Raw genomic sequence first — 14072 nt, 5'->3', positions numbered from 1 at the left:
CACTGAAACTTGAAGCGCATTAGGAGGGCAGAGTTGATTGCTAACAAATATTTAAGTTCTGTGCCAGCTGTGCAGAGTAAACATTTCTGTAACTTTTCTTAAAATAGTTGAACTGTAGATGAAATGCTATTTTCATGTGAGAATTCTTGTTCCACGCGTTTCAGTCAACTCCTTTATGTCTGTAGACAATCCCTTATTACATCTTCAGAGAAGAAGGTTTCTGTGGGACTATTTTTCACTAAGGTCAGTTTTGGTCATGGTAAAGTAATTCTCAAAAATCTGCTCTTTTAGAGCTTTGCTGAGTGACTTGCAGAGTAAAGGAATACAGCTTTTAGAAAGCCTCAAAGGAATTTAATAAGGGATAATTCTACAGATGCTTACAAGTGGCTTCTTGAAAGTGTAGTGTGAATGTGTAACCTTTATTTTCATTAGTCTTTTAATCCTTTGATTTATCTCCTTCAGCTTGACTTTTAATTACCCATTAAGGGAGCCATCAATATAACCACACAACTGTTGATAATTCTACTTAAGTTGTTCCTGGTAATATTGTGAAGCTAAACTGGAGATAATTCTGGAGGTGAGTACCAGAAGGCCAGCCACCTTGGGGGTGTGCATGGCTAGGGTGGATCCTCTTGCACCCCTCCTGAGAAACCTGCATGCTCAGTTACCTCTCTGAAATGCCTGTCCACCAGCGCCCGCAGCACGGGGAATAAGCAGGAAGAACTGGAGATCTGTGTGTGGTCGCAGGGCTGTGATCTCATTAAAGTTACAGAGACATGGTGGGACAGCTCGCCTGGCTGGAATGCTGTTGTGGATGGCTGTGGACTTTTTAGAAAAGACAGGTCAGCGTGGACAGGTGGTGGAGTTGCTTTCTATAGGTGAGGGAGCAACCGGCACATATCGGGCTTTCCCTAGGGGTGGATGCAGAATGGGTCGAGAGTTTATGGGTAAAACTGAGGGGCAGGTCGACGTGGGGGACACGGTTGTGGGTGTTTGTTACAGGCCACCTGATCAGGATGAGGGAGTCGATGAGACCTTCTAAAGGCAATTGGAGGTAACCTCACAGTCACAGGCCCTGGTTTTCATGGGGGACTTTGACCATCCTGATACCTGCTAAAAAGACAACACAGCTAGGCACACGCAGGCCAGGATGTTCCTGCAGAGAACCGATGATAGCATTTTGGTGTAGGTGGTGGAGGACCCAACAAGGCGAGGTGTGCCACTGGACCTTGTACTCTTAAAGAAGGACTGCTTGGGGATGTGAAGGCTGGGGGCAGCCTTATCTGCAGTGACCATGAGATGGTGGAGTTCAGGATCCTGTGTGGGGGAAGCAGGGCAATAAGTAGGATTGCAACCCTGGGCTTCAGGAGAGCTAACTCTGGCCTCTCCAAGGGCCTTCTTGGAGGAGGCCCATGGGTTAGGGCTCTAGAAGGCAGGGGAGTCCAACCAAGAGAGCTGGCTAATATTCAAGCATCACTTCCTCCAAGCTCAAGATCGGTGCATCCCCATGAGTAAGAAATCAAGCAAAGGGGGCAGGAGGCCTGCATGGATGAGCCGGAGCTTCTGACAAAACTCAGACAGAAGAAGGGAGTTTATGGGACATGGAAAAAGAGACAGGCCACTGAGGAAGAACATAGGAGCGTTGTCAGAACATGCAAGGGGCGGTAAGGAAGACTAAGATCCATCTGGAGTTAAATCTGGTGAGGGAGGGCAAGGACAAGAAGGGCTTCTTCAAGTACATCAGTAGGAAAAGGATGACTATGGAAAATATGGGCTTGCTGCTGAATGAGGTGGGTGCCCTTGTGACGACGGATACAGGGAAGGTGGAGTTACTGAACAATGCCTTTACTTTGGTCCTTGCTGCCATGGCCAGTCCTCTGGTTTCCCAGACCCTGGAGGCAAGAGAGGAGTCTGGAGAAAGGAACACTTCCCCCTGGTCTAGGAGGTTCAGGTTAGAGGTCACTTCAGCAAACCTGACACCATAAATCCACAGGCCCCGATGGGATGCACCCCCTAGTGCTGAGGGAATGGGCAGATGTTTTTGCTGAGACACCCTTCATCATCTTTGAAAGGTCATGGAGAACAAGACAGGTGCCTGTGGACTGGAGGGAAGCCGGTGTCAATGCAAGCTTCAAAAAGGGGCAAGAAGGAGGACCCAGGAAACTACAGGCTGGTCAGCCTCCCCAGCATCCCTGGAAAGGTGATGGAACAGCTCATCCTGGAGGTCATCTCTAAGCATGTGGAGGAAAAGAAGGTCATCAGGAAGAGTTAACGTGGATTCACCAAGAGGAAACCATGCCTGACCAACCTAAAAGCCTTCTATGATGGCAGGACTGGTTGGGCAGATGAGGGGAGAGCAGTGGATGGTGCCTACCTTGACCTCAGCAAGGCTCTTGACACTGTCTCCCATAACATCCTCGTAGGTAAGCTCAGGCAGCGCGGGCTGGATGAGGGGACAGCGAGGTGGACTGAGACCGGGCTGAAGGGCAGAGCCCAGAGGGTTGTGACCAGCGGCGCAGAGTCCAGCTGGAGGCCTGTGGCCCACAGTGTTCCCCAGGGGTCAGTGCTGGGTCCGGTCCTGTTCAACTTGCCCATCAGTGACCGGGACGCGGGGACAGAGCATGCCCTCAGCACGTGGGCAGGTGACACGAAGCCGGGGGGAGCGGCCGATACACCCTCAGGCTGCGCTGCCCTTCAGCAAGGCCTGGGCAGGCTGGAGAGCTGGCGGAGAGGAACCTCGTGGGGTTCAGCACAGGCAAGAGCAGGGTCCTGCCCCTGGGGAGGAGCAGCCCCACGCACCGGTACGGGCTGGGGCTGCCCTGCTGGGGGGCAGCTCTGCGGAGGGGACCTGGGGGTTCTGGTGGGCAGCAAGTCGCCCGTGAGCCAGCAGTGAGCCCTGGTGGCCGAGGGGCCAGCGGGACCCCGGGGTGCGTGAGGGGGAGCGTGGCCAGCAGGTGCAGGGAGGTGATCCTGCCCCTCGGCTCTGCCCTGGGGAGGCCGCACCTGGGGCGCCGTGTCCAGGGCTGGGCTCCCCAGGTCAAGGGAGACTGGGAACTGCTGGGCAGGGTCCGGCGGAGGGCTACGGAGGTGATGAGGGGGCTGGAGCATCTGCCTCATGAGGAGAGGCTGAGGGAGCTGGGCCTGTTCAGCCTGGAGAGGAGAAGACTTGGAGGGGATCCTACTAACGTCTACAGTCTCTCAAGGGTGAGTGCCATGAGGCTGGGCCCAGGCTCTTTTCAGTGGTGCCCAGCAACAGGACCGGGGGCAATGGGCACAAACTGCAACACAAGATTTTCCATCTGAATATGAGGGAAAACTTCATCCTGAGGGTGCCAGAGCGCTGGCACAGGCTGCCCAGGGAGGCTGTGCAGTCTCCTTCTCTGGAGACATTCAGAACCCACCTGGATGTGGCTCTGTGCAACTTGCTTTAGGTGAACCTGCTTTAGCAGGGGTTTGGACTAGGTTATGATCTCCAGAGATCCCTTCCAACCTTGACCGTTCTGTTATTCTGTGATAATTCAGTTAATTTTGTCACCATTTTTATCTGATTTTTGTGTTTTGGGGGTTTTATTGACAATTCAGTAAAGTAGTACACACAGTGGGTGGGATGCAGTCCTACAGACATACACTTGAGATTGTTGGGACACTGGCTGACATGAAAATTCATCGTAGATCAGATTTTGGTTGAATAGTACTAACTTAATTGTAATCAGTGGGTAAATAGGGAGCTTTAAGCATAAATCCATTCATCAAAACTGGGTGTCTACTGAAATCACAGACTTCATGATCAATATGCAGGCAGACAAGATTATTGCTGCTTAGTACAGAAGTTCCTTTCTTATAGCTTAGTCTCGGCCAACAACAATAAATTGTTGCACTTCTCATAAGCACACACCAAAATGGGAAAGTACATTAAATTTGCCAGAAGTGTAAACCCTATTGCAGCATGTACCAGCCCAAGCTAAGTACTATTATGTGTTACATTGGTGGTTTGTCTTTACAGTTGGAAAAAAAGTCACCTGTGATCACTTCTTAAAGAATGCAATGGAAGTCTTGTAGGAAAGTCGAACTTAGATATTTGAATACGCTTCCTTCAGAGAACAGCTACTTCTAGGTCACGGTTGTTTGACACTCACCTCTGGCTTTGTAGTGATTTGCGTGTTTGTAATGAAGAGCTGATACGGTGCTGCAGTGATCCAGAACGGCAAAACCGCAGCCTGCTGTCAGGTGCGTGCCTCGATCTGTCAGGATCTCCTTCCACGATAGATTTCCTTACCTCTGGTTTGAAGCATGCAAACAAAAGTTCTGATAATGTATGACCCAGAAAATAACTCTTCACGCCAGTAAGGTGAAGGATGTGGAAATGTGTGTTCTGGGTGTTTCTGCCTTATGTGACTTACGTAATGCAAAGTCTAAAGAGCTAAAGCTAGCCAGATCAATTAAGAACAACGAAGTGGTCTCATGTTCTTCCAAAACCTTGTACATAACATATTTTTTTTTAACTCTTAGGAAAGCTTAAATAATATTTCAGTCTTAAGGCAGGGTGCAGTTGTGTAAACACAGGTGTCTGGTGTCCTTTTAGATGCTACAGGGTATGATGCCAATGCAAGATGCATCGCCTACGTTGGTCTTACTGTCCTGTCTGCCAGCACCATGGAGGTGTCTCAGAGGCACCATATTGAATTTTACTTCAACTTTGCAGTATTAATGAGTTTAGCATCGTGGCTTTTACTTTTACGCAGCCGAAATACTGCAAGGTTTTGAAAAAAAAAATAAATAGTTTGCTGAAAGTAAAACTGAAAAATGGACACACTTCGGTGTTGGCTGTAACATCAGGTTGTACTGCGTTTTTTGTTGCATACCGCTGGAAAAAAGTTACTGGAACCGAGTTTTGTTTGCACGGCACAGCATCCGTACAGAAGTAGCCTTCCATCTAGCTGCTGTGTGGTGCAAATACACGTTTTTCGAATGGTAAATAAGAAATAACCTGTATGTGTAGAATTGTTCGTTTTTTAGCCTGTACTTGATTGAATTAAACCGGTTTCTTTCCCAGTCCTTTCTCCCTTCGTTAATTAAGCAGATTGCTTCTAGCGCAGTCGTGTTTGTTTCACATGTTTACGTTTGCTGGTCAGTCTGCTAAATGGAGATGTGTGTGCTGCATTTGCTAGTACTAAATGTGCGTGTGGGTTCCTGTTCCGTGCTGGCACTGTGTACACGTGTGCGCCTGTGTGTGCAGCCGTTGAAGGCTGTTCCTCCACCATCAGAGACATGCCTTTTCTTGGCTTCCCACCCTTTTCCAGATGAGATTATTTGAATGCTTCTCTTTATTCTGAAGGATGGAGGGGAAAGGCAGTCCTGCTGCAAAAGGAAACCTCTCCTGCCCTCTGGCTTCTCTTCCTACTCAATTGTGCTGTTTATCTCTTCTTCACAGCTGTTGGGTGCTCTGGGGGTGAGGTGGTCAGAAGAGAGGGCTGTGGCTTCTGAGAGTGGCATGTCCTGTTCCAGCGCTAACTTCCCTTCTGTCCCCTACAAGCTGAGTTTTGTAGGGAAAAGAGCACCGTTGTGACTGCCTGGCTTAAAGCCTCGGGAGAATGTGTGCTCCTTCTTTTCGTAAACTAAACGTTGGCTTTTTTTGGTTAATTTGTACTCCTAAGAAGCTGGGTTTCTGCCATTGTAGAGGAGCTACTTGTCTGTTGCATGGGTCCTGACAAATGTGGGAATGGTTAAAGCTGCCGTGGGTTCAGGGCTGGGTCTGTGAAGCAGTACGGGCACCCTTTCATTTAACAGCATCCTCTGTGTTAGTCCAAGAGAATTCTATTGTCTGCATTTTGTAACAGTGCCGTACAACTTAATATGTAACACATTCTGCTTCTCTTAAGTATCAGAGTGTTCATGGAAAATGTGCTCTAAGACTAGAAACGTGATTCTGTTATATGGTTAATTAAAAAAAAAGGCAGATTTTTAATATGAGCTCAGTCAGTTGAAGACATCAACAGAGACTTTTTTGTTGGCTGTCAAGTGAAAAAAACAGAAAAGACTTAAATTCTTTCTGTAATATTTCCTTCCAGGCTGACTCATCAGTAGAAATTGGGAAGAGCTGCAGAAGAGAAGCCAAACAGACAAGCTGATAACTCAAAGAAAGACTCTTTTGAGTTGGGGGTTCAGAGTGGAGCCATCATGAGCGATGTTACCATTGTGAAGGAAGGCTGGGTTCAGAAGAGGGGTAAGTTCTACCTTTTAATGGGAAGTTCTTCTGATGTATCGTATGCTGTGCGCAGTGGCATTACATGGTTATGCATGTGAGTGTTCTTGATTTATCTGCTGATCTGCAGCAAGCTAATCTGACCATATGGAATTAATGGCCATTAAGGCCTCAGTCTTGTTAATACTTAATCCTCAGCACTGCCCCGTTTCTGGGGGTAACTGGCAGTGAAGAGGAAGCTGGACTCAGCAGTTCCCACTTAACCTGGCTGTTGCAGCTGCTGTCACCGATGTATTGGACTAAGTAGGCTGCTGTGCCAGCTGGGGGAGGTAGCAATAGAGGTGCACAGTAGAGGGTTGCCTGGAAGCTGTTGTGGATGTGGTACTGGGCGTGAAACTTCCTAGATGCTGAAATAACTGTGGTTCAGTTTGTATTACAAAAGCAAGTAATCCCCATAAAATCAACATAATACTTGCATAAAGCTCAGCATACACCTAATTACTTTGCAGACCTGGGAGCCATATGACTAAAGGATATGTTCCTAATTATAATCCAGTCTAAGGTATGATTTTTTGTTACGTTTGAGTGCCTGTAAAATCTTTGAGATGTCGCTTTATAATGTGTCACCATGCGATTTACGGATTTTGGAAGGTTGCCGTACGTTAAGCTCTGAATGGGAAACCTCTAGAAATATCTGGCATTTGTATCATGCAATGAACTTCGGATGAAATCTTCCATGCTTCATGCTGATCTGCTTTGCGTTGTGGTTGTGCACATGATGATTTCCAAAAGAACATCGTCTCTCTTGCAGAGACAAGGTGATCTGGATTATAGGGTGATTTATGCCACGAGCTTCTGTGATTCTAGCCCAGAAAGATTTAGACTGGAATAGTGGGAACAAAATTACCCTTTAATTTGCAAAGAAATGCTTTGTTTCAATAGCAGTGTGTGAAGACAAAGATCATTATTAGCTTTGTTACTGCAGATTGACATTAAATGTCAAAGAAGCCAAGAGAATGAGAGAAAAAGTTTTATTATTCTGTTAGTATTCCTGCATAAATTGCATTTCAGGGTGCATTATGGGTATTGCAGATGAAAATGGGCTAAACTGTATGAAGCCTAAGGCCTGCTTCCTATTTTGGAATGTATACTTACAACAAATCGAATTCTACATGATAGGAACTATTTAAATTTTTCAGTTATTTTTCCTTCCAGTCTTCTTGTTATTTACTTGGTATGGGTATCTGATTTCCTTTTTTGATGATGTCATATAAATTTATTTCAAATGTCTTGGAATGATTAGGATGATCCAAATAATGTTCTTTTGAATGACATCAGTTCATTGATGCAATGTTGCTCATTCTTACTACACCCTGATAGCAACTCTGTGAGCACTGGATATGCATATTAATCACTGTGTCCAGAAAAGGACAACATACAATGAAACTCAGCGTCTTTACTGCATATTTAAAATTCTGAAATGTAAAATAAAGATTTTCCTCCTCATGCTGTTTTACTATATTAATTGAAGAAGAGCCTGCTGAGCTGACATTTTGATGTCAGTTTTGTTAGTAATTGTTTTCTAAGTAAAGACATTTCATGATGTGCATTTTTTTCATATTTTAATTACCTCTGACTGAATGGATGGCTGTTTTTTTCCTTCTTACTGTAGGTAACTGTGTACGTTTAAGTGGAATTTTTTTTTGATAGACCTAATATTGTCCTTAATTTTCTGTGTCTGACTTATTCTGGTTGTTGGTGGATTAAAGCGTTCATTATGTTTGCTTCTGAAAACAAAAGGAAAAGTGCAGTGGCGTTTTCCAATGTCAGGAATTTGTAAGCATTTAAATCAATGGTTGTACATGTAATTACAACTTCTACCCTGACCTTGCTTGGGAGCAAGAGAATTGAAGTTGTTAAGTACTTTTTCTTGGCAACAACAACAACAACAAAAAGAATCAGCCTTAATCTAAATTCTGAAAGCTGGAATGTGCTCAGTGGACACTTCTTATTTTGACAGCTGAATATTGTCTCTCTGCACCAAGAAGCACTGGGGGTCTGGGTAGAGCTGCCCTGCTTCTGCAACCTATCGTCCTGTGAGTTTTGAAGTGAATTTTCTGATCAGCCCTACTCAATATGTGTTGGCTCGGCTCACAGGGTGGGTTTGGAAGGTACAAGTCAGGATCCCCCTGGAGGAACCTGAGCATGGGATCTCTTCTCCAGGTGGACACCGAGTGAGCTCCAGCCCCACGGGCCAGGACAGCCCTGAGCCACACGTGTGCTGCAACATTCCATCTGAGGCTCCAGACTGAATTTTACTTGAAATAAAGCTTGTAAACCCTATACGCTGGGAACTTAGGAGCCTGGGCACCAGCTGACTGATCTGCTTCTATTATGCCAAATTACTTGGTGATGTGGGTATAGCCTGGGAGCTTTTAAAATAGTTCCCTTCAGCAGCCTGGAGTGTTTGTGATACAAGGAAAAAACGGAACAACCTTTTTTTCACAGCTCGGTTAAAGAGTATGAGGATGACTTGAAAGTAGTGGGATGAAGAATGGTTTGGAGGAGATGGCTAATGTGATAACCCGCCTTTGTAATGGCTGAAGCGAGCTGGATGGAGGAGTGAGAGGGGAGGAGTGAAAGTTGAGCTGGGGATCTGACGTGAGGTGCGGGAGGAGGCTGGGGAAGACAGAGTCTGTTAGGGCACTGCGATACAATTCTTAATGGCTGTGAAATGCACTGAGAAAATGTTTGCTTTATTGTCCTTCGTGCTGTATCCATGTCAGTAACAGAGGGCTGAGGGCTATGTGTTTGTCAGCTTTCAACCCTGCGGTTGAGCGCTGCGGCGTCAATGGGATGCTACGCAGCTGGCTTCAGTGCTCTGGTTTTCTCTGTCCGCTTAAATGATAGACCTGTTGAAGTATTGCTCTTTCAAAATCAGTCAGCGCTCAAAGTTAAGGAATGCCAGAATTAAGTTTTGCTTAATTAAGGGTGATTGTACTCGGGCTTTGAGTAGTCTTTAGGAGAAGAAGTTTCAGTGTGGGGAGACTAGGTGTTTATGTGAATGGTCAAGCAGGCAGAGGTAACGGGCTGGAGGTGAGAGCTTTGGCCGGCAGAAGACACAAAACCCAAGGGGAAGCAAAGCCTGGGAGGCTCACTGAGCCTCAGGTGCAGTCAGGTCCCGTCTCACAGGTGGAAGGAGACCCTGAAGCACAGCAGCTGGGGCTGCCAGGGCAGGTGATGCAGCCAGTGAGAGCAGATTCAGAGAATGAAGTAAAGGGTGATGGGGCCCTGGTAGCTATCAACAGCACGCTTGCAGAGCGAAATGAGGGTTACTTTGGGCTGGTTCCTGTCTGCTCCTGTGCCCCTTTGGCAGTGGCGGTGCTCCTGGAGTACATCTTGTGGGGTTTTTTGTTTTCATCGGAAAGAAACCAGGTTTGTGCACTCCAGGACTGCAAATGAAAGTGCATTAACTAGGGTGATGGGAAGATTTGTTGCAAAAGTGCTCTTATCAGAACGAAAGGGCTGATGCGGCTGTATCCCGTGAGGCGGCAGAACCTGTACGAGTGGAGAGCCAGAGGAGCAGGCTTAGAGCAGAGCCTCTGCTTGGGCAAGAAGAGTGGGAATGTACTTTGTATGGACCCTCTTACGGTCGTCTGTGTCTTACTGTCTCGGATCTAGTGATAAGTGCCAAGCATCTCCTGGCCTTGTTGTCCCTGTGCTGCTGCAAAGATGTTCTTGCAATTCGCTGGCTCGGTGTGTTTTGTTTCAGGATAGTGACTTTTCTTTCTCCTCTCTGTTCTCCAGTTATTCCTGTAGCCAGATGAGGAGAGAAGTGTGTTTGTCTTCCTCTGTGAGTTTCCTTTTGAGATGACACCAGTGTTTTCCCTTCTAATGAATACAGGTGAAAGGGAAGCGATGTTGACTAAAAATCTGAAATACAGGGATCTGAACCTTGCTGCTGACACGCAGAAGTTAAAACACGTATTTGACCTTTATGCAGTTAGTGTAAGGACTCTGCACTAATTGCTGAAATGACTTTTACATTTTGGATTTGCTTAAGCACAATGTTTTGCAGAGTGTTTGCTTTAAATTACCGTAAGATTTAGTATTTTTAATTTTCCTTTACATGTTTTTACCGTATTTACTAAATTAAAAATGTTTTATGGGGGGGATGTGTTTTTAATTTATCAGTTTGAAAACAGCTGTCTTTTTAAATGGAGGAACATGCGTAGTATGATGAGAGTGATAATCATTACAAAAGTGGGTTTTATGCATATAATTCAGGTGGTATTTTTTTTCTTTAAAGCTAAAGTTTCCTGAGTTGTAGAGTTGACCTTGTCTGTGGTCTATAATAGTCACAACAATTAGATTTAAGAATCATTAATAACTATACTTAATTGCAACCTAATTTCTTTATATATAACCTGTGCACAAGATTTCAATTAGTTTAAACATATGAAAAGGTTTAACAGTCTTTGTTACCATGTTATTAAAAGATCATTTGGGACAAAGGAAAAACTGACACAGATGCTAACTTTTTAAAGGACCCAGTTTTAAATTTAACGTGTCGACTAACTTTTTCATTAATTGAAAGAGTAAGTATTTTTTTTTTTTTTTTAAATCTGGGGAGGATATACCTAATGTGTATGGCATACCAAGATGGCTGAATCATTTAAAGATAAAGCAAAATGTTGTCTGTTTAAGCCAGTGCTTCTGTTGTCATACTTCAATTACCATACCTCTGTTTGGGCTTCTGCGTTCAAGTGTGTTACATTAGGTAATGCTGTTTGTCATGGCAGTCTTTACATGGCTTACAGGGTACATTTTTATCCAAATTATATTGAATTGATAATATATCTGACTTGCTGATGAGGGTGACTTTAATAGAATCTCACTATTTTATCTTGCAACGCTCACCTGAAGTACAGTACTAGTATACCAATTTTATAGAGAGGGAGCTGAAGTATAAAATTGCTGTGGCATAACCATGATAACTTAAGAAACTTGATGTAATGAGACGGTGGTAAAAACCAGATGTCATTAAGCTTTCCTGTAATGAGATTGTCCTGTAAACTGTATCACTGAAATACTGTAATACAATTTTTCACTCAGTGTTTTTGTTTGTGGTTTTTTTTTTTTCTTTCCTGTTTTATTTAAATGTAGCCTTTCATAACTTCTTGGTATCCAGAATTGAATTATCTGAAGTAGTGTTAGATTTCTAAGCTCATATTGCTTATAGAATAAGATGTGTTTGATTTACTGCGATGAGATTCCCTCAACTACTGGTCTGTTTTCATGTTTGCAAATCAGGACATGATGCAGGTTATCATGAGATTTGAAGAAATAACCATGTGGAAAATATTTATTGTTGTTGTATCTACTATCAAGAAAAAGAAATAGTGTAGTGGAATAAATGTATTGTTCCAAATAAGAATACAATCCTTGTTTCAAGTACAAATTATTTACAGTCTTAGGGTAACATGTCTTCCCCCTGCCCCCACCTTAGTTCTTGAGAAAGAACTAAGTAATTTAATTTAATGGACATGGGGTTTTACAGTTGAACGAAGAACAAACAGATGTTAATTTTGAAAATACATGCTGGAGATTGAGTTCACATGGTATGTTTGGTTGTTGTTGTGTTTTTTTTTTTTTTTGGGGGTGGGAGCAGGAATGCCTTGATTGAAAAATTAATCTCAGAAGTTATGGTACTAATTGAGTGTTATTCACAACCTGTCAGAAATCTTGTTTGCAGATTGTCTGAATTATTTGAGTGGTTTAACACACCTCTAACAAAGACAAATTTAAATAGACTATCTTGAACATCTGCTACACAAAGTAGAAGAAATTTAAACTATTTTTTTTCTAATTGTCCTAGTGAATAGTAGTTTAAAGTCTTCATTGATGAGCCACTTGAAATAAGTCTCTCTTATTATACTCTTTCTATTCTAATTCTATCTCGTTAATAGAAAATGTGAATTACTCTAAAGTTCCCATCAAATATATGAATGTGAAAGGTAGCTCTGTGAGGACAAAAGAGAGAAAAACCAACAGTGCAAGCTTTCTTGTATACGTGTTTATACATTCATATATCTAAACTAGATTTTTTTTAAAGTTCTCAAACAAAGATTTCTATATTGTGCACTCAATGTAGAAATGGATTTAGGTAAATCTGTAAAGCTGCTTGCAGCTGGGGAGACCTCACACACTGGGGTTTTTTGCTTCCACGTACACTATGAGCAGAGAACTGTGTATGTAGAGGCTGTTTTCCTGCGGCTGCCCCGCTGGGAGAGGAGAAGGACCCTCTGCGCTCTTCCTCCAGCCTGTTCACTTTGGAGTTGAGTACAAAGCTCTTCTTTTTGGAATAACCTTTTGCACCTTTCTTGTCCCTGAAGGAAGGTCAGACCCGTGTGAAAAATCTTAAAATTGATGTAACTAGGATGAGCGTGGAGTGCTCCCTTTGCTAAATAACTGTTTATTCCAGGTGCTTTTTAGGTAGTAAATAGATGAGTGTTATTTTTGCAGCTCTCCACATTGGATTATTAGCAGTTTCTGTAGGTAAAGGCAGTTTGCTATAGTAATTGAAGCCTGAAAGGCAAGGTATTTTAAACAGTTTCAAGTTTTTTCTCTGCAATATCCTTGCTGAATGCCAGTTTAGATAATTGTGCATGGCTGATGAATTTTTAAGTTTCTTTTAAAATTGTTTTTGTTTCAATGTAGCTGTAATACAGCCTGTTCCCAGTTTTTAAGTGGTTTTATGGTTGTGACTGATTGGTAAAAATGGCACTTTTCTAGATGGAGCTGTATGGTAGATAGTACTGGCTAAATTTCTGTGCATGTTCTTGGATCAAATTTATTAGTTCCTACCACTCATACATCAGGTAGAAGATGCAGTAATATATTCAAAGGGAGTAAGGTGTTATCTTTTGTTTGTATTAATAAGGAATTCTTAATGTGGAACGTTTGTGGGAGGATCAACATGTTTGACCTTGGTGATATTGATTTTTAGATTTTTGAAAAGAAGCTGAACAGCCTCAGTACCTAAACAGAATCCCTGTTCATTATCCCTTCAGTGGCTTGTAAGGCATGTTTCTGGCGCTCATAACCTTGGGCTTTGGGCTTTTGCACATCCTGAGTTTTATGGTAGAAAAGTGCTTTTACTGATCCTGACAACAAGTTGCTTGTTACACAGGAAAACACCTAGGCCACGTTTTGGTGGGTGGTTTGGTGTGGTTTTTCTTTTTTTTTTTTTTTTTTAAGTATTCTGGACACACTGGTGTTACATAGCCTTGTATGTCTGTTCCGTTTCCTATGTAATGAATGCTGCCTTATTGCTCACGTTCTGAAGGTTTTCTCCGTTCATACTGGTTTCTCTTACACATACCAGTTTGTTACCCATGAAGGTGGTACTTCCGAAGGAGCAAGGTTGACCCTGTTGCAGGGATTAGGGAAGCAAGATGTTAATGGTTCGTTGTCCTTTTCCAGAACCCTTTTGGCCTGGCACCGCTGCAAGACCAGCAGATGTCGAAAATACGTTGTTGGGGAAGACTTTGAGGAACTGTTTCACAAATACATGTTTCTTAATTAATACAACTCCTACTTTTTAGTTTTACTTAAAGCTTAAATAGTCATGCCGTGTAATACCTTTGGCATACTGTAATCTGTTCATCAAACTTAATTTAATTTGTGTTTATGTCACTTTTGCTTGTGATACCTCATCAAAAAATCATCTTCCCTCAATATACCGACGTGCCAGTCCAACAAATCTGCCCAGTCTTTGTGCTTTTTTTTATTTCAGAGGCAGTCCATGTACCTGTTGCTCTCACCTCAGCTAAGTCAATCGGCTTATGCCTCTGTGGGACCCACTACT

At 43.4% G+C, this 14072-nt stretch overlaps 1 protein-coding gene across 3 annotated transcripts in view; it reads left to right on the top strand.

The window, feature by feature from the left end:
• AKT3 (AKT serine/threonine kinase 3) overlaps positions 1-14072 on the top strand; it is a 186601-nt gene that overhangs the window by 30079 nt on the left and 142450 nt on the right. For 2 of the 3 annotated variants that reach the window (XM_080390477.1, XM_080390476.1), the window contains exon 2: positions 6069-6223. In XM_080390477.1, coding sequence (XP_080246603.1) covers positions 6178-6223 — 46 coding nt within the window. In that variant the 5' untranslated portion in view covers positions 6069-6177. Of the gene's footprint in view, positions 1-6068; positions 6224-14072 lie in introns of those variants that run through there. The other variant, XM_080390478.1, reaches the window with a different exon arrangement.

The sequence above is a fragment of the Falco punctatus genome, assembly GCF_963210335.1.
Source record: "Falco punctatus genome assembly, chromosome: 5".
NCBI lineage: Eukaryota > Metazoa > Chordata > Aves > Falconiformes > Falconidae > Falco > Falco punctatus.
The sequence above is the reverse complement of the archived record's forward strand: the minus strand, read 5'-3'. Positions and strand labels throughout refer to the sequence as shown.